The sequence below is a fragment of the Pongo abelii genome, chromosome 8 (assembly GCF_028885655.2).
Source record: "Pongo abelii isolate AG06213 chromosome 8, NHGRI_mPonAbe1-v2.0_pri, whole genome shotgun sequence".
Lineage (NCBI taxonomy): Eukaryota > Metazoa > Chordata > Mammalia > Primates > Hominidae > Pongo > Pongo abelii.
The window spans coordinates 104,729,492-104,749,612 of NC_071993.2; the positions used below are offsets into that span (position 1 = coordinate 104,729,492).

At 53.9% G+C, this 20,121-nt stretch overlaps 1 protein-coding gene across 1 annotated transcript; it reads right to left on the minus strand.

Moving 5' to 3' along the window:
• Window positions 1-4,740: 4,740 nt before the first annotated feature.
• On the minus strand, window positions 4,741-9,855 carry SFRP5 (secreted frizzled related protein 5). Its single transcript, XM_024253771.3, has 3 exons — window positions 9,333-9,855; window positions 7,698-7,775; window positions 4,741-5,891 (listed from the first exon to the last, which is right to left on the minus strand). The coding sequence occupies exons 1-3, from the start codon at window positions 9,853-9,855 to the stop codon at window positions 5,545-5,547; spliced, it is 948 nt and encodes a 315-aa protein (XP_024109539.3). The 3' UTR covers window positions 4,741-5,544.
• Between the last annotated feature and the right edge of the window lie 10,266 nt (window positions 9,856-20,121).

Genomic DNA, 20,121 nt, shown 5'->3' on the forward strand with positions numbered 1-20,121 from the left:
GGGGACGCTAGAGGGCCTTGTCCCCTTGAGGTGCCCCTGAGAGTAGGCAGGGGACATAACTTTAAATTAGAGGTACCACTGGGAAGCGAAGTCACGGAGGGATTGTGCTTCACAACTGGCTGCGTCCACAGCATGGAGAGGACCTGCACGTGGGTGGCCTAGAAGACAAACTGTCCATGTTTGAAAAAACCAATTTGTTCTCAGGCCGCTGAGGAGGGGATGGGGAACCAGACTCTGCTGCAGCCCTGGTGCCTGCTGGGGCAGGTCTGGGGCTCCAGCTCCCACAGCCTGGCGTGGGCTGAGGGCTCTGCCGATCCTTTTTGTGGTTGGTTGTGTTGAGCAGCCTCCCGTGAGCCATGGCCGACCTTGAGCTGGCAGTGGTTTCTGGGATCTTCAGGATTTTCAGCCCTTGGGGCTGAAGCCATATGAAGTTCTCTTTATCCCCTTGTCTCCCTGGAACCTTTGAGGCACCCCCTAAGAGAGGCCCTGGCCCAGCATCTGTCTTTCAGCTGGTGGCCCTCAGGATAACGCCTACACTGATGGAGCACCTGTGCCAGGCACCATGCTGAGTGCATCATCTCATCGAGACCTCATGACAGTCTCCAAAAGTAGGTTCTGTTGTTAACTCTGTTTAACTGATGAATAAAAGGAGGTGTGGGGAGGTTAGGGAACCTGCCCAAGGTCACATAGCTAGTAAGTCGTGGAGCCGGGATGTGAATTATGCCACATGCGCTTGTAGAGGCCTCACGAGAGAACCTTTGGAGGAACAGAGCAATCCTGGGTGCCATCCTCCCAATTGTCTGCCTGGCCCCCACTGGCTCCAGGAGCTAGCCACTGAGCTAACAAGAAGGCCTACCCACTAAGCACGGCCTCTCTCCTCTCCTCCCTCCCATCCCCAGCCCTAGTGAAATGGGCTCAGCCTCAAGAACAGAGGCAGCCTTGTGGCCGGAGCTCCCCCAGCTCCCAGCAACCCCACCTCCGGCCTGGTCGGGTATGTTTCAACACCCCAGAGCAGCACATTCCATTCTCTGGCACAGCTGGGGGCTGGGGATTCCGGATTCCCCTGGCTGCCTGTGTTCTTCACAGCCCCAGCAGAGCCTGCTCTCTGGGCTGGGACATGGGGTCCCAGCCACACACATTCCAGCAGCAACCACCCCCCACGTTACATTTCCCCAGGAGTGAACTTCAGCCAGGATTACAGGCGACTAAACAGTTGTGGGATGTGAGCTTCCTTTGTGGAGACCTAAGGCTGGATGCTGGCAGGGCTGAGAGGGGAGAAGGGGTTGGGGGTGGGCTGTCTTTGGGAATTAGGAGAAAAGCCACTGGCTTCTCTGCCTCTGTCAGGACCCTTGGAGTGGGATTGGAACAGGGCTCCCAGAAATCTTCCTGTGAGGCAGGCTGGCAGAAGCATGGCTGCCTGTACCCCCTGGCCTTGGCTTTGCCCCTACCGATAGTAGTATAGTAGTTAAGAGCATGAAGTCAAATTCTAGCACTGCCATGTGCAAGCTGTGTGACCTCCAACAAGTTCCTTAACCTCTCTGAGCCTCAGCCACCATCACTGAAATGCCACTGCCTCAAATGGCTGTTGGGAGGCTTAAATTAGAATGCAAAAGCTGGGTGAGGCACAGTGGCTCATGCCTGTAATCCCAGCACTTTGGGAGACCAAGGAGGGAGGATTGCTTGTGTCCAGGAGTTTGAGAGCAGCCTGGGCAACATCATGAGACTTCAACTCTACGAAAAATAAGAGATTAGCCGGGCATAGTGGCATGCTCCTGTGGTCCCAGCTACTTGGGAGGCTGAGACAGTGGGATTGCTTGAGCCTGGCAGGTTGAGACTGCAGTGAGCCACGATTGTAATACTGTGTTTAGCCCAGGCAAAAAAAAGAAAAAAGAGAAAAGATCAGAGAATGCAAAAGTGTTTTGAGTAGTGCCTGCCACCCATCATGGCCTTGATATTTATTGATATTGGCTTGATACTGGCTTATACCACCACCTGTATTTCTGAAGCAAAACCCCAAATGTAGGTTCTAGCTTTCTTCTGAAAGTAGCGTTCTGGCGTTTAGATAAGATACTCTTGTCTTTTCGCTGCCTTCTTGCCAGTATTGTTTCTTAGTTGATTAATGAATCAATTAGGAATTTTACTGAGCACCTACTATGGACAGGCACTGCTAGGCTTTTGGTTAATAAAAATACTCATTACCATTTAATGGACATCTACATGCTGTGCGTTGTACTTTTCATGCATTTTCCCACTTAACCCTCAGCAACCCTGTGAAGTAGACATTTTTACTCCATTTTACAGCTGGGCACTATTCCCGATGTCATGCAGTCACTGTCACAGGATTAGAAGCCAGGACTGGACTGTATTTGCCTCTTCTCACCCCAACACAGAGTGTTCAGCTGCCTCCTCCCCAGTCTGTCCTGTTCTCTATTAGAACTCTGATTTTGTCCCCAGCTGAAAAAGCTTGACTTCCTTTGCTCTCTTGCACCTAGGGGTGGCCATGTGACTTAGTTTTGGCCAGTGAGCTAGAAGTGGAAATCTACTAGGTGGGATTGCTGGGGAAATTTTTGTTTTCCTGATCAAAGGGGCCAGAGGCAGCTGACAAGCTGTGCTCCTCGCCCTTCCCTGCCTTGCTGTCTGGAATGTGGTGGAGAAGTTGGAAGGAGGCATTGTCTATAACCATGAGAGCAAACGTCACCCCATGGCAGGGCAGGAAGGCAGTTGGACATAGACCTCCCACCTGTCCACCTCCACCCCTCTTGTGTGGAGAAGCTGGGGTTTCGGTTCCTGGGGTTTCTGTTATGTGTGGTTTGGGGCCGCATCATTCACTGCACCCAGGTGCTCTCGCAGCAGCACAGCTGCTGGGTCTCCAGCCAGCGGGAGGGAGCCTTGTGTGACTGAAGGGAATGAAGGGTGGGGCTCGAGCCTGGAAGGACCTCCCTGGTCTTTGGGAAGATTCTTCTTGGTCCCAGAAAAAGAGATTCTTGGTGAGTCTGAGGGACAGCAGATGTTTCAAGCTGGGCCCTGACCCCTTGTGGGGGTAGAGGAGTGCCTTCCTGGGCTTCACGGGATGGGCTAAGGGAGTCCTCCCCTCGCCCTGCTGCCCCACGGCTGCCAGCATCTGGCAGAAGTCAGCATAGTACTTCAGCCAGGGCAGACCCAGTCCTGTGTGTGCCATGGAAAATCATCCCTGGTCCTGGTTGACCACAGAAGTGTCCGTAAACATTTGGTCAGGGTAGGAGGCTGGGAGACAAGGCGCAGATTCAGGGAGCCAGGTGCGCTGGGCAGGGTTTGGGCGCGGGTGGGTGAGGGAGGAACAAGGCGGCCTGTGCGGCTGCTGACCTGCGGCGAGGCCACCTGCCTGCCTGGGGTGATTTATGGGCGTGCTATTGGACCACCTGCTAGCCAGACCTCAGGGGAATGCGCGCTCATGGCCCACAGCAGAACTCAGCCCCTGGCCCCTCTGGAGTCATTTCCCTGAAGTGACGTTCACCTTTGGGAGCGGAAGCCAAGGCTTTCCTCAGCTCCAGAGAACGAGGCTCCTTTGTCTTGGAGGAACACCAGGCCTTGACTGGACAGCATCCCAGCTTTACCCCCACTGGTGGGGAGAACCCCTCAGGGGGTGCCCCTAGCCCCCTGCTCTGGATACATCTGGCATCTGCTGACAGACCCCCCTCCCCCAGGGAGCTCCTTCCTGGCACTGCCCTGTCCATAGTCTGCCCATTAGAGTGGGGGTGGCTTCTCGCCTCCCAAGCTGTCTCTCCTCCCTGACAATCCACCTCAAGGCAGCAGCCTCTATCTGCTCTGAGCCCACTGGGGCACCCCCTCAGCCCCTTGCCCTCTCACTGTCTCAGTTGTCACCTTATCTAGATAGTTCTCAATCCTGGCTACACATCACCCCAGGGAGCATCTAAAAACACCAACTCCTGGACACCCTACAGAGATTCTGATTTAATTGCATTAGAGTAGGGTGCAGGATTCTGTAAAAGCTCCCTAGATGATTCTAATGTTTATGTGTTGAAATGCAGATTCAGATACAGCAGGTCTGCATTTCTTTGTTGTTTTTGTTGCGTTAGGGTCTCACTATGTTGCCCAGGCTGGTCTTGAACTCCTGGGCTTAAGGGATCCTCCCGCTTCAGCCTCCCAAGCTGCTGGAATTACGGGCATGAGCGACTGTGCCCCCGGCCAGATGCTGCCTTTCTAACCAGCTCCCAGGTGATGCTCATGCTGCTGGACCAGGGACAGGTAAGGAGCAGTGCCTGTGGTGTGTGAAAGCCGAAGGGGAGGAGTGACACGTCTTCGGCCTCAGGCTTTTCACGATAGTTCCCTGTGGCCCCACCTTCTTGGACTCCTCCGATCAGGCCCTGACCTCCTCGGGGAGCTGCTGCAGGACCATGGGAGTCTTCTGACTGTGGGAGAAAGCTGGGGAACTTGGCACCTCCATTCCTCCTCAGGGACAAAAGAACGGCCATCTCCATCCCTCACTTAGCGGTCAGAATGACAGGGTGACCCTTGCTATGTACTACAAAAACACAGGCCTTGCTTTTCTTAGGCATTCCAAGGAGGTCTATGTGGCCAGGCCATGGGTTAAGATAAGGGCTTCTTTCTGAAGCTCCATTCTAAACTTCCCTCTCCCCCCACCTCTTGGGAACCAGCTGACAAAGAAACCACCTGGTCCAAACCAATTATTGTTTTCTTTGATTTAATTAAAAAGTTAAAAAAATTAGAAAACCCAACCCTGCATGTATTGGTTGTCTAGTACCTATGGCCTCACAGCAGTAGCAATAACTTATCGGGATAAAAGGGAGAAGCAGAGGCTGAGGAATGAACCCCGGAAAGCGAGCTGCGGGCGGACCAGAAGGGGGTCTATGCCGAGGCTGGGCTGGGCTTGCTCTCCAGTCTGTGGGGAGCTCTGGGCCTTGGGGCAGGGAAATGGGCAAGCTGGGGAAGGCAGGGGGTGTGGCTGGAGGCACTGAGACCCTAACTCCTTTCCTTTAGGGGGCTAGGATGACGCATACAGGGGCCGTGGGGAGAACTGTCTCCCAAATAGCTTAGCCTAATATTGAGACTTCCCTCTTCAAGGTGAGGCTCCACCACCGACAGAGGTGAGCTGGAGCTGACACCATCGTCTACTCTGAAACCTCTGCCTCAGGATGCCCTGAGCCCCTCCACCCTTCCCTCACCCTCTCCTCCCCTGCCTACTTCTGAGACCCTGAGGTCTTCTCCCAGATGAAGAAGCCCTGCTCCTGAGAGAGGAAGCCCAATATCTCAGGGACCCCAGGACCCCTGGGTCAAAAAGGACAGCCTGGGCTCCGTGCCCATCCCTTGGGCCCTGTGCTAGTAACAACATTCGTGAAAACACCCTCCGGTAGGGCCGGGTCAGCCTGGAAGCTGGGGCGGGGCCAGAGGGCAAGCAAGGCACAGCTGGCAGGGCAGGGAGGAGTGCCCTTCAGTGGGGCTCCGGTAGGGCCGGGTCAGCCTGGAAGCTGGGGCGGGGCCAGAGGGCAAGCAAGGCACAGCTGGCAGGGCAGGGAGGAGTGCCCTTCAGTGGGGCTCTGCTGCCCCGTAGAAGAAAGGGTAGTAGAGGGAGCAGGGGTAGGAGAACATGAATTTGACTGCAAACTTCATCTCCTTATTCTTCTTGTCCCAGCGGTAGACGGCCATGAGCAGCAGCTGTCCATCCACTTTGCGGCCCATGACCAGGAAGCTGCCCGCCAGGCTGTCCAGCTGCGGGCAGGGGCAGCCCGCGCCGTTCTTCATGTGCAGCACCAGCCGCTTGGTGTCCTTGCGCTTCAGGGGGCCCGGCTTGAGCAGCTTCTTCTTTTTCTGGGCTCCAATCAACTTCCGGTCCCCATTCTCTATCATGATCTCCTTGATGCGCATTTTGGCCACTGTGGGAAGAAAGGACGGGCAAGTTGGGAGTGGTCAGATCTGCGTGGGATGCTGGTGGGCCCAGAGTTGGTGTGTTCTGGACCTTCGGGCTCGGGGAGCCTGATGCCCTGCGGGGCTTGGGAGGGTGGAGCTCATAGGGCACATTTTCATATTTATGAAGCACTTATCATGCTGCACTCTCACGGACAACATCACGTTTCATCCTCAAGGTACAGGAGAGGGGAAATGAGGGGTAGAAAGCTTGTGACCTGCGCGAATCGAGAGTCCAAGCCCTTCTGAGACACCAAAGGCAGGGTGGAGAGCACTTGATGGAGCAGCGTGTGGGTCTTCCCAGGGAGGGGATAAGGAGTGGATGGGACTGGGGCTGACTGCTTGGAAGGGGATCCTTGTGATGGAGAGAGGCTGGACTTCCTGATCTCTGGGGATGATTCCCATTGGGATTTCTGGCTGTGTGTGAGTGTATGGTATGGAGTATATATGGGGTGTGTATATGTGTGTGCATGCACACACGGTGAGTGTGGTTGGAACAGTGGTGGGCTGGTAAATATTTAACAGCCGGCTCTGTGGACAGGGAGCCCTGCTTTGCATTCATTGACATCCATGGGGTAAATACTCCCACCACAACTGACCGCATGACTGGGCGTGGAGCTGGGAATAGATACACACAGTTCAGCTCTTGCTGGTGTGAACACACCACTGTACAGTAATGTGTATGTGTGTGAGAGAGAGATTGTACGGTGGGTGGGAGTGTGTTTGTGCTATGTCTAGGAGTGGGGCAGGGGGTGTGGCTGGAGGCACTGAGACCCTAACTCCTTTCCTTTGGGGGGCTAGGATGCAGGCAGGGTCTGCGGCCAGAGAGCCACGGTGCACGTCACCCTGCACTGGATGTAGAGAGCCTAAGGAGTCCTGGGCCTCAGGGTGGGGTGGGGAGTCCCTTGGGCTGGTCTCTCCCTTCTTCAGGCTTCTGGGCCCCCATCTCTGTGGGGCCAGGGAGAAGTCAGAGAATAACTCTGCCCACTCTTGGCAGGAAATTGTCATAAAATCTTGTTCCTTCTCTTCATGTCCCCTTCCCCCTCTCTTTCTCTCTCTGACACACACATACACCCCTTGCAATAGCAGTATTCTCTTTCCAAACAGGCTACCAACATAAAAGACTCCTCTGAAGAAAGGGCTTCATTATCATCTCCTTTTTTCTTTTTTATAGACAGGGAGGCTAAGACACAAAACAGGGAACTGACTTGGCAAAGATCACACACTGGACTGCGTGGCCCATGTGTGAGCCAGGTCCTGACCGGACTTGGCTGGGTTGTCCCAGAAAATGGGAAGGCTCTGGGATGAAGCTGTGGGGACAGGTGACCGCAGCTCCGCTGGCAGGATGTGTGCTGAGTCCCAGGTGGAGGTACCCATGGACAAGGGCGCTCCACTTCCATCCTAGAGCCATCACTCCCCACCTGGCTACATCCATCTCTGGGCTAAGCCTGCACTATCCACAGAGATGATCCAGTCATGGAGGGCCCTCTGAAAACGACACCAAGGGAGGGCTGTGGGAGCCCTGGCCGGGGTGGTTTCTGAGGCCCAAGGCCCATGGCCTTAAGGCACTTGTGATGGTCCTGAGATGATGCAGAAAGAGGTGCATTTCTCTTGGGAAAGGGTTTATGGTTATCATTGGCTTCTAAACGGGAGCCATAATGCAAAAACTGTTGGAATTCACTGTGATGGATGTGGGCATGTATGTTCCCGTGTGTGTCAAGAAAGAGGGGCTGGGGGTGATGCTGGGGCAGTGGCAGCGTGGGCCCCACACTCACCAAAGTCACTGGAGCACATCTGCTCCATGAGGCCGTCAGCGCTGTGCTCCATCTCACACTGGGCGCAGATCTTGGTCACTGAAGAGAGAAAGTGGGGTGGGGTTGGGGGACAGTTGGTGAGGGGATTGGAGTTCCAAGAGCCACTTGGGGTGCAGGCTTCCTCACTAACCAGCCACTTCCCCTTGCCAAGCCTCTACTTCCTTATCAGGAAATGGGATGATGGCAATCATATCACTACCTACTCACAGAGTGATTGACAATCACCAGACAGGCTGTGCAGTGACAGAACTGCCAGGTGGGCACAGTGACTGCCCCACGACCCTGGCGGCTGCAGCCATGATGTGCATTGTCTTTTAACTTTTATCTCCTCTCATCCTCAACCTATGAAGTAGGGATTCTTATTCCTATTTTATTTTTGAGACGTAGTCTCGCTCTGTCACCCAGGCTGGAGTGCAGTGGCTCTCTAATCTCAGCTCACTGCAACCTCCACCTCCCAGGTTTAAGCGATTCTTCTGTCTCAGCCTCCCGAGTAGCTGAGATTACAGGCGTGTGCCACTGCACCTGTCTAATTAGTGTATTTTCAGTAGAGATGGGGTTTCACCATGTTGGCCAGGCTGGTCTAGAACTCCTGACCTCAAGTGATTCACCCACCTTGGCCTCCCAAAGTGCTGGGATTACAGGTGTGAACCACTGCACCCAGCCCTTATTCCTATTTTGGAGAAAAGGGAACCGAGGCCCAGAGCGGTTACTCAAGTCTGACAGCAGACAGGGAAGAAGGGGGAGAGGGCGTGGAGCCAGCCTGGAAGAGCTATGTGGACCAGCACAGAAAAGGGGAGGCTGAGACCAGGGAGAAATTAGGGTTCAGGGGACTGAGGGTGTGGGTGGGAGGAGGGACTTAGGATCTCATAGGTTTCATGAGCCTGGGATGGCTTCCTATTTTATGGATGGGGAAACTGAGGCTCAGTGAAGTCAAGCAACTTGCCTAAGGGCTTCTCTTTAGGGGCAGAGCCTAATCTGCTCTTCCTTCCGCACTGAGCCTTACCCAAATGACTCCCAGCCAGGGGAACTGGGGAAGAGGGTGGAGATCTTAGGGTTCCAGGTACAGAAAACGGGGACGCAGATCATAGTCCAGGAACATTCTTAGTCCCCAGTCTTTCCCCACATCCCTTCTCTCACCTCTCCTCTCTTCCCAAGGTCCCAACACGGGGTGGGGGTGATGCTTGCTTTGGTGCCTCGGGATCCAGGTGAAAGGCATTGTTTAACGACCCCAGGCATTCTTGGGCTGAGAGGGGTCATAACGCATTTATCAGGACGTCCCAGGATGGGGGGACGGCATTGGGGGATTCTCAGCAGCTTGGTTGGGTGGGTACTGAGAGGGGTGCCAGGGGTTTCCAGGAAACGAGAGCCAGAGGGAAGGTCTGGAGCCGCAGGGAGGCACTACGCTGCCACTCCCTAGGGAGGTGGGAAGGCGGGAAGGCTGCGGGGGATAATTCTGGGGGCTCTGGGCTGAGCTAGGACAGCGTGTGTGTGTGTGTGTGGGGGGGGGGGAGCTGCACCTCTTGGGGGGTTCGCAGAGCTGTGCTAGGGGAGCTGCAGGGCCGTCGGAGCGCGCGGGGACGGCGGCGGCGGCGCTACCTGGAGGCGCGGTGGCGGGCAGGTGCCCGAACTGCACGGCGATGCAGAGGTCGTTGTCCAGGGGGAACTTGTGGCAGTGCAGCATCTCAGGCCAGGGGAAGCCGTAGGCCTCCATGAGCGGCGCGCAGCCGGCGCGCACGGCCTCGCACAGCGAGCGGCACGGGTAGATGGGCCGGTCGAGACAGACGGGCGCAAAGAGCGAGCACAGGAAGACCTGCGTATCCGAGTGGCAGCGCTTGGCCAGCAGCGGCAGCCAGCTGCTCGCCTGCTGCTTCACTTCGGCCAGGCTCTCGTGCTCCAGCAGGTTGGGCAGCCGCATGCGCTTGTAGCCCACCGTGTGGCAGAGCGGCAGGTCGGCAGGGATGTCAAGGCACTGCGGCGGCTTGGAGTAGGAGCGGCCGTGCAGCGGCTCGGCCTGCCAGCCATAGTAGTCGTACTCCTCGCAGCGCGCCGGCGCCCAGTGCAGCGCCCCCAGCAGCAGCGCCAGCGCGGCCGTCCGCACGCCCCCCGCCGCCGCCCGCATGGCTGCACCCTCTCCAGGCGCGCGCCGCGCAGACCCCCGACGCTCGGTGCCCGGCGGCCCAGGTGCCCCGGCGTGCGCCTCCGGCCCTGACTCTACCCAGCCGCCGCCGCCGCGGAGGTCGCCCAGGTGGGTGGCAGCCTGCGCTCCGGGCGCCCCGACTGATCCTGGCGCCTCCCACCTCGGGGCTCCAGCCCGGACCTCGCCGTGCGCCCCAGCCAATCTCCGGCCGCCTGGCCCTAGCTCCAAGGCGGGGAGGCAGTGGGGGCGGCCCTCAGCCCCTCCCGCACCCTGCCCGCGCGTCCCGCCCAGCGCCAGGTCTTGCTCCCCTCTCCCGGCTCGGCTCCCCTGCCGCGGCCCTGGCCTCGCCCAGAGCTTCTCCCCGGGGCTCCCTGCCTCCCTGGGCATTTTCCTCGACCCTCGCCTTCTCCATCCTTCCTCCTTATCTCTCTCCGCCACAGCCTCTCCTGTTCCTTTTCTCACTCACTTCACTTGCTTATCTCTCTGCCTTGGCCTTTCTCTGTCTGCTCTGTTTTCTCTTCCCCGACACCTCCGTTCCTCTTCTCCCTGGTGGGAGGCTCGTGCCACCCCACACCCTCCTGGATCGTCTGGTCCTCCTGGCAGGTCTTCATTGAGCTTGGTGCCAGGCCCCATGCTGGCTGCTGGGGAATCAAAGATGGATATGACCCAGAACCCACCTCCAGGGCCAGGATAGTCTAGTGGGGGTGAAGGTAATCATAGCTTCTATTTAGTGAGCTCTTACTACCTGCCAGGGACGGTGCAAGGTGCAAGGTGCGGTGCAAGGTACGTTCCAAGCTTATAAGCTATTGCTTGCTAATGATAGCCAATACTTAGTGAGTGCTAATTGTGTGCCAAGTCTGATCTAAGCACATTGCATAAACTCCCTCAGCTAATTCTCACAATAATGCTAGATGGTGGGTAGGTACTATTATTGTCCCCACCTTACAGATAAAGATCCTGCGGCAGAGAGGTTAAGCACGGATTAGAGCTGGGATTTGAACCCAGATAGTCTGTTTCGAGAGTCAGAGCCCAGAAACAACCAGGAGGCCTGGATTCTGAGTCTGTAGGCCTAATGACCAAGGGGATAGGGAGTTCAGAGAAGTGGAGTAACTGGCTCTTGGCCACACAGCTCATATGTGAAGGAGCTAGGATTTGAATCCAGGTGTTGGGCTCCAAAGGCCAGGGCTTAACCACCCTGTGGTAAGATAACTTCCAACCCATGGTCGGGAACACGGTGGGAGGAGGGGGAATTGATGGTGTCTCTGAGCGGGGCACCCAGGCAAGCATCAGAGGGGAGGAGACCTTCAGAAGCCCCATGCTTGGTGCCTTTCTCTCCTGTCTGAGTCCTGCCTTTCATTGGCTCTCCCTTGAGAGGAATTTGGACTGGAGGCTTGAAGGGAGGGGAATTCCTTCCTGAGAGCCTAGCCTGACACCTGCCCTCCCAGTCTTTGGTGGGGAGGGTACCCTGGGGAGGTGTCTCCTAGGAGGGCGTAGGGAGCTGCGGGCTGGCTCTGCTGGAAGGCAGGAGTGCTGGGCACTTTCCCCCTCTGCTCCTCCCCTTAGTCCCACTAATGGATGTTTCCAGGGCTCCTGTCTTCCTCTGGGTCTGTCCTTGCAGTGGTAGTGGAGAGGGGTGAGGGGCCACTCCTTAATATTCATGGAAAACGCATGGAGTACCTACTATCTGCAAGGCATGGGGTAGGGTATGTATGGGGACACAGAGGTGCAAAAGACATGGCTCTGTTCCTTCTGATCTAGTTGTAAGAAAAAGACACAAGGCAGGCAGAGGAGACAGGAGAAGCCTCATCCCACTGAGCCCCAAGGGTGGGACAGGCCGTGTTTGACGTCCAGGATGACCTAGTGGGGTCCAGGTGGAGTAAACTTTGGCCTTCTTTTCCCCTCTCCGTCTCCCAGCCCCCAGCATGAAGAGGTTATGCAGATGGCCACTCAGAAGGTGAAGGACTGGTCTCTGCAGGGCCAGGCAGTGCAGTGTAGCAATGGTGCGAGAGCCTGGGCTCTGCAGACGATGGAGCCAGGTTCAGATCCTGGCCACATACTAGCTGTATGACCTTGGGCAAGTACTTAACCTGATTTCCTTCTTTGTAAAATGGACTTTCTTCAGCAGTTACCGTGAGAAGCAAATAAGGTGAATGGAAAGAAAGCCCCCTGCACAGTGCCAACACACAGATTGAACACCTAGGAATGTTAGATCCCCAAGGGATGTGTGACTTTGGGGTAAAAATGTGGTGTGTGGGCTGGGTGCAGTTGCTCTTGCCCGTAAATCCCAGCACTTTGGGAGGCTGAGGTGAGAGGATCACTTGAGCCCTGGAGTTTGAGACCAGCCTGGGCAACACAGCAAGACTCCATCTCTACAAAAATTAGAAGAGTTAACTGGGTATGGTGGCATGCGCCTGCAATCCCAGCTACTCAGGAGGCTGAGGTGGGAGGACTGCTTGAGTTCAGGAGTTCGAGGTTACAGTGAGCTGTGATTGCACCACTGCACTCCAGCCTGGGCAACAGAGCAAGACCCTGTCTCTTAAAAAAAGAAAGTGGTGGCTGGGCATGGTGGCTCACGTCTGTAATCCCAGCACTTTGGGAGGCCGAGGTGGGCAGATCACCTGAGGTCAGGAGTTTGAGACCAGCCTGGCCAACATGGTGAAATCCTGTCTCTACTAAAAATACAAAACTTAGCCGGGCGTGGTGGTGCGTGCCTGTAATCCCAGCTACTCAGGAGGCTGAGGCAGGAAAATTGCTTGAACCCAGGAGGTGGAGGTTGCAGTGAGCTGAGATCATGCCACTGCACTCCAGCCTGGGAGACAGAGCAAGACTCCGTCTCAAAAAAAAAAAAAAAAAAAAAAAGAAAGTGGTGTGTGTTCTGAAAGCCCTTGGATGCCTTGGCTCTGGCTCTGGTTTGGGGCTCTGAACAGCAGTTCTGCCCTGTACCCTGACTCTCCCACCCCTCCAGGCTTGGCAGGCTCCTGCCCTCCAGGGAAGGTGTGGCCTTGGGCACTGACAGGGGTGTTAGAGCCCCCCAGGTGGTTGTGCAAGGTGCTGCCTCCTTGGGCAGCTGGTTGGCTGTACTGTTCTTGGCGTCCCAGTGCCTGGCCTGGACAGAGCAGGGCTTTGTTTCTACTGGTGGTTATATAAGAACTGCGCATGACCAGAGAGCTGTGAGTCCATACCTGACAGCTCCGAGGGCTGTAACGGGCAGAGGGGCCTGGCTGAAAGCCTCCTGGAAGAGAAGCATGGACAGTCTTTACCTGGCAGCTCTGTCGTGGGGACCCCTGAGGGCCCTTGACACGGGACAGGGTGAATGCAAGGAGGGAAACTTGACAGGAACCAAGCCGAGGTGAGGGCTGCACCATGGGGCTGTTGTCAGGGGAGCTCTCTCTCTGTGGCCTTTTGACCTGGTTCTGCAGCCTGGGCAGGAGAAGGCTGCTCTCTGATGTAGTGCCCCTTCTTGCTGAGGCCAAACCAGGGCCTAAGGAGCACATGGAACACCTGGGCACTGTGCTGGGCATCTGTCCATCTTGGAGCATCCACAGCCTGTCCAGACCTTTCCCCCAGCTGATAAAGGGACCATTTGTTCAAAAAAAAGTGTATTCATGGTTTATTGTGAGGAAAGTTCTATATAAATACCTCTTAGATCAAACTTGCTAATTATGTTATCAAATTCTACATTTTTCTACTCTTTTATTGTCTATTTCAATGGTTCTCAAAGTGTGGTCAGTGTTCCCCAGGGGGACCCCGAGACTCTTTCTGGAGGGGGTATACAGGGTCAAAACTGTACATAATTCAAATGCCCATTCAAGGTACAAGATAGTCCAGTGGATTTCAGGTAATTGGGTAAGAGAAGCTTATTGATATGGTTTCAGATTCTGCATTACATTTAAGAAACTACACATGTCAGGCCAGGCGCGGTGGCTCATGCCTGTATTCCCAGCACTTTGGGAGACTGAGGTGGGTGGGTTGCTTGAGCCCAAGAGTTTTGAGACCAGCCTGGGCAACATGGTGAGGCTCTGTTCCTACTAAAAATACAAAAAAAAAATCCAGGCATGGTGGTGTGTGCCTGTGGTCCCAGCTATTCAGGAGGCTGCGGTGGGAGGATCGACACTTGAGTGGGGGTTGGGGAACAGGGTTTGTTGAGGGGAGGCAGTGGAGGTTGCAGTGAGCCAAGATCGCCACTGCACTCCAGCCTGGGTGACAGAGCGACACCCTGTCTCAAGAAAAAAAAAAAAGAAAGAAACTACACATGTCAATCTTTGGGGTAGTATCAAAGAAGCATACTCACAATTAACTGAAAAGGCCATCAAAATACTCCTCCCTTTTCCAACTACATTTATGTGTGAGGCCAAATTTTCTTAATATACTTCAACCAAAACAACATATGGCAACAGACTGAATGCGGAAGCATATATGAGAATCTGCTGTCTTCTGTTAAGCCAGACATTAAAGAGATTTGCAAAAATGTAAAACAATGTCACTCTTCTCACTAAAATTATTTTTTGTTTTGAAAAATACAATTATTTTTCATAAAAATTTATATTAACATATAAACATTTATTATTTTAAATGCATTAATGCATTTAACTTTTTCCTCATTTTTAATTCCAAATATGGTGAATAATGATAGGTATAAACCCACGTAAACAAAATCTCTTTGGGATTCTCAATTTTTTTTTTTTTTTTTGAGAAGGAGTCTCGCTCTGTCACCCAGGCTGGAGTGTAGTGGCGCAGTCTCAGCTCACTGCAACCTCTGCCTCCTGGGTTCAAGCGATTCACCCACTTCAGCCTCCGCCTCCTGGGTTTAAGCGATTCTCCCACTTCAGCCTCCCGAGTAGCTGGGATTACAGGTGCGTGCCACCATGTCCAGCTAATTTTTGTATTTTTAGTAGAGACGGGGTTTCACCATGTTGGTTGGCCAGGCTGGTCTCAAACTCCTGACCTCAGGTGATCCACCCGCCTCAGCCTCCCAAACTGCTGGGGTTACAGGTGTGAGCCACCGTGCCCAGCCTGGGGTCTCAATTTTTAAGAGTGCAAGGAGGTTCTGAGACCAACATGTTTGAGAACTGCTGGGCTACTTAATCTGTCCATTTCTGATAGAAGTATATGAAATCTACTGTGCATGTGGGTTTGGCAATTTTTCCTTTTTTTAAAATCAATTTTTGCTTTATATACCTTAATGCTATGTTGTCAGGTGTATAAAGCTTTATGATTATTATAGCTTCTGGTTGAATTGTAACTTCTATCTGTATGAAATATCCTTTTTTGTTCCTTTTAATGCCTTAGGCCTTAAGAATAATGATTTCATGAACCAACACTTAAATAGAACCTGCTGTGGGCCAGGTATGAATGTGAAAGAGACTTGGTCCTTGTTGGTGTGGAGTACACAGTCACGAGAAGGCAACGTATGTAGTGCGGCAGGCACAGTCTAGGCTTTGGAGTCAGACTGACCTGTGCTGAATTCTGAGCACTTCCTAGTGGTGTGTCCTTGCGCCTGTGTATGTTGGACCTTGAACCTCAGTTTCTTTATCTATAAAATAGAGTTAATAGCATCTATGTACTGGTAGTGCTGGTTGCTGAAGTCTTCCTGAGATAATGAGTGACAGCAGCACCCTGCAGAGTGCCTTGTATAGTAGCTCTGTGATCAGTGCCGCAGCAGATCCACCAGCCAGGAGATCTGCCCTGTTTATGCCTCCTGACAAGGCCCCCAGGAGAGGCACTGTGGGGCAGTGGGGAGTGCACCAAGCTGGGATTCAGAAGATCCTGAGTTCCCCCTTTTTAATTTACTAGCAAAAGTAATTTAATTACCTTTTAATTTACTGAGACCCTGAGTCTCAGTTGCCTCATCTGTGCAGTGGCGGGGGGGGACCACATTGCCCTGCATTCTCTGTGTGTTTATCTTGAGGATCCAATGAGATAATGGAAGGGGCTTGGGATGATGATGGAGGTGGGGCCGAGGAATGGAAGGAGGCCCCCAGGGCTCGCTGTTGCCTCCCCTGTCCTGGGCTATGAGGAGGCCTTGCCAGCACAGGCTTGCCTGGGCCCCCAGGAGGGCTGGGATGACTGAAGTGGTAAGACAGGGTATTGTCATTATTTCAGACTCCTGGAATTGTCTGCCTTTTTTTTTTTTCCTTTTTGAGACGGAGTCTCGCTATGTTACCAGGCTGGAGTGCAGTGGCATGATCTCGGCTCACCGCAACCTCTGCCTCCTGGGTTCAAGCGATTCTCCTGCCTCAGGCTCCTGAGTAGCTGGGACTACAGGCACGTGCCACCACGCCCAACTAATTTTTGTATTTTTAGTAGAGACGGGGTTTCACCATGTTGGCCAGGATGGTCTTGATCTCTTGACCTCATGATCTGCCCGCCTCGGCCTCCCAAAGTGCTGGGATTACAGGTGTGAGCCACCGCGCCCACCCAGCCAGTTGTCTGCCTTTTACAATCCCAGTGCTCCTCTGCCAGGGTGGTGTCTTCATAGTAGCTGCCATTAAGTGCCCATTAAAAAACTGGGATGAGTGGTCTAATTAATGAAACTATCAGTGCTGGCAGGCACCTACTGTCCCCAAGCATCACCCTTCTGGTCCCCCACCATTTTCTATAAGAGGAAACTAAAAATTGGCCTTCCCGAGCCCGCAGTCTAGAGCTCTTCCTACCATACCTCCAGTTGTTTTACTTTCCTGCATTTTACTTTCCTTCCTTTTGTCAATTGCAAAGTCTGTCCCAGAGGCCCCCGGCTGTGCAGGGCCTCCCTGCTGAGCAGCCTGTGCTCTGGTTGGCAGTTCAGGCAGGCCTGCTCAGCATCGCTGGGTAGGCTGGTTACAGAGGGGCTTGAGCGAGACTTACTGGCCACTGAATCAAGTGACCAGGGAGGCCAGCCTTGGTCCTCCCTTCCACGAGCCTAGCCACTGAGAGGCTCTCCCTCGGACTTGTCCTGATCTCACATGGCTTGAGGAACAAAAGCAGAGGAGAGGCTTCTCTTGGGCCTGGGGCTGAGTCCAGCTCAAAGTGTGCCCGTCTGAAGCATGAAGGCAGGTGGGATGGGATGGGCACTGCTGGCATTCTCTAGTTGGGGCTATGGATGGAGAGAAGGCTGAATACTGCTCTCCTCTTCTGCCTGGGTTCCCAGCGCACCCGGAGTCCCTGGGCTGTGGCCAGTTGGCAACACTGGTTAGAAGCACATTGGAGAGGCTGTCTAATGTTTTGGTTAAGAGCGTGAGCTCTGGGGCCAGACTGGGTTCTGATTTTAGCAATGCCACATGACCTTAGGCAAGTTATTTAACCTCTTTGTGCTCCATAATTTCTTAGAGAATTGTTGAGGTTAGAGTTAATTTAAAAAATTGTTTAGGACAGTGAACAGTAAGCACTGTATAATTGTTAGTTAATATTATTGAATGTGGGCATGACAGTGGTCTTTAGAGACCATCGCCAAATCCTGTAGCTCTTCACTCCCAGTTTCTCAGATATCCCCCAGTGTTCTCCCTCCCTTTGCTTTCTGCACATCCTCCCTGCTCCCTCTGCAGTCTCAGTTTTCCACTCTGCAAGAGCCAACAAGATCATTTCAAACTGCAAACCTGATGGTCTCACCCTTCAGCTCAAGCCCCTCAGTGGCTCTTACTGTTCTTAGGGTAAAGTTCTTACCCAGGCTCTGGGTAAAGGTCTTACCCAAGGCCAGGTCCCCTTGCTGGGCACTGTCTGGAAGCCTGAAGCTCCCTTTTCATATGTAATGACACTGGTCATTATATAACTGTGTTTATTTTATCAACGTCCTGGCTTCTCACTGGACTGAGAGATCCACAAGGGTATGCCCTCATCTTGTTCATCTCAGTTGCTCCCAGACCCCTGTCATTCACATAATGGGTGCTCCATAAATGTGTGGTGAATGAATGACTGAACGGATGGATGAATAGTTGGTGGGAGGAAGTAATAGAAGGAAGGAGTCTTTGGAGCCAGATGGGCTCAGGCTGGAGCCCAGAACCTTTTTCAGGACCTGTTGGAATTCTTGAGAGGCCCAAGGAAGATCAGGAAAATTCTAGCAGGGAGCTGGTGAGGACCGAGTGGAGTGGAGTGATACGTCAGTTGCGGTACTTGCTGCTGACCGGAGAGTGATGGACGTGCTCCCTAAGTGTGGGTCGGCCTCTCTTTCTCCTTCCTTTCATGAATACTTGTTTAGGGCCTCCTAGGTGCTTGGTATTATGTTCCCTGCTCTCCTGTATATTATTTCATTTCATCATCCAGATAGTACTGTGAGGGAGGCATTATTATTCCCATGTTATATGAGAAAATTGAGGTTCAGAGAGGGTCAGCAACTTGCCCGGAGTCACACAGCCAGAAAGCAGCAGAGTCAGGACTTGAACCCAGGACCTCCTCCTATGGATATGAGAAGTGACTGGGGGTAGTGCCACTCTGTTGAACACTGACCCAAACTGGCTTGCTGGAGAAGGCAGCCCTAGGGGAGCAGACCCTTCCGTGATAATCAAGTCACTGAGGTTGCAGCAGGTTTGACCCAGTTGGCTGGGTTGTTGCCTTTAGGGAGCTCACAGTCTAGAGGTAGAGGGGGAGCCAGCTGATATACAAATACACAAATAGCTTATCATTGCAACTAGGGTGACTTCCTGGGAGATGGGTGGAGAGGCGCCCCAGGGCCTGCTCTTTGTGGGAGCTGGAAAGAGCACCAGATGCAGAGTGAGAGCTGCCTATGCCTATTAGGCTTTGCCTCTACCACTTCTGGGCTGTGGGAACTCAGGCACATGAATCCCTGTGACTCAGTTTCCTCATCTGCAAAACAGGGACAGGAAGAACTTCTTTGTAGATTTTTTGGGAAGATTAAATGAGAGGTACTTGAAAGTGCTTAAAACTGCTAGTGTTAAGTATTCAAAGGGTTTTGTACAATCACAAGAGGTGGGTGGCATGCCCCCCCTCTTTGCCTTGGCTATGGCTATGTGGGGCCCTTGGGACCCCAGATTTATAAAATGTTGCAGCTGAAAGCTCTCCTATATTCTCCTGACCACCCAGGGGCTGTGAAGGCGGTACTAAAGGTTCATAAATGATTCTCCATGTTTCCCCAAATCAACACAGAAGGGTTCATTTGCCATAAACAAAACAGCAGACTTCTTTGCTTTTGGCTGAATTACAGCTTTCAGGATGGAACTCCTCTCATGCTGAACAGAAGTCGGCTGGCAGTCCCTGCATCTCTGATTAATATAAAAAACAGAGGCTGGGAGGGGGAACTGACTTGCCGGCACGGGACAATAGGTCAGAGAGGCTTCAGGCTACTTTGTGCTGGGCGCCAGGGGAGGAAGTGAGGAACCCCCAGGGAGGACCCTGGGGGCAGGATTGTGGAGGGGAAATCCAGGGCAGGAGTGTTAGGGGTGGGGGCAGGAGTGACAGGGAATCCTGGGCAGACAATGGCCTCATTAAGGAGAGGGTGAGGGTGTGGAGAAGCGGGCATGGCCACAGCTAGTGAGGGTGAGGAAGTAGCGGACTGAGGCTCTTCCCCTCAACCCCGGCCAATGGAGCAATTGTCCTCTGCTGGGAGGGAGCTGGGCCTGGGCCTGGGAAGGGCTGGATGCCTGCCCTTAGGGCCACCGAGGTGGTCCTGGCCTCCTTGCCTGGTCCCAGAATAGCTCCTCTGTGCAGGCTGCTGATCCTTCAGGCCCCAGTAGGGGTTATCCAGTCCTACTTCTTCCAGTTGGCAGTTTGGGGTATGGATGCCCACCCAAGGCTCTCTGAAGAGGGGCCCCCACTTCCCTTCTGCCCACTTCTGGGAAACCTGAGCCCTGTTTAGGCTGGTTTCTGAGGCCTGGGCTCAGCCCACTTCCTGAAGCTCTCTGTTTCCAGCTCCACCCTGCTGCCCTGTGGCCGGCTGGCTTGGCTTTTAGGTCTCAGCTGCTTTACCTGTAAAGTGAGAGAGTTGAGCTATGAATAGCAGTGCCTCTCCCCCAGTGGATAGCCTGTCCGGCCTGGGGTGGGGCATGGGATCAGTCCTCAGGACCCCTGGGGCTGGCACTCAGGGGAAGGGCCAGGGCTGCTAACTTCCTGCTGGGTTCAGCACAGCCCTGCAGGATCAAGAACTGCCATGCCCCAAGAGCCGATAGAGCCCCTGTTGAGATGCACTGCTAGATCGATGCTTTTCACTCTTGTCGTTTTTAGGGTAGCGCCATCCTGTTTTCAAATGATGTGGCTTGTGGGAACTCGACAGATGAAACAGATGAAAGGGGCAAGTATGGTTAGGGCTGGTGGGGGGCCCAG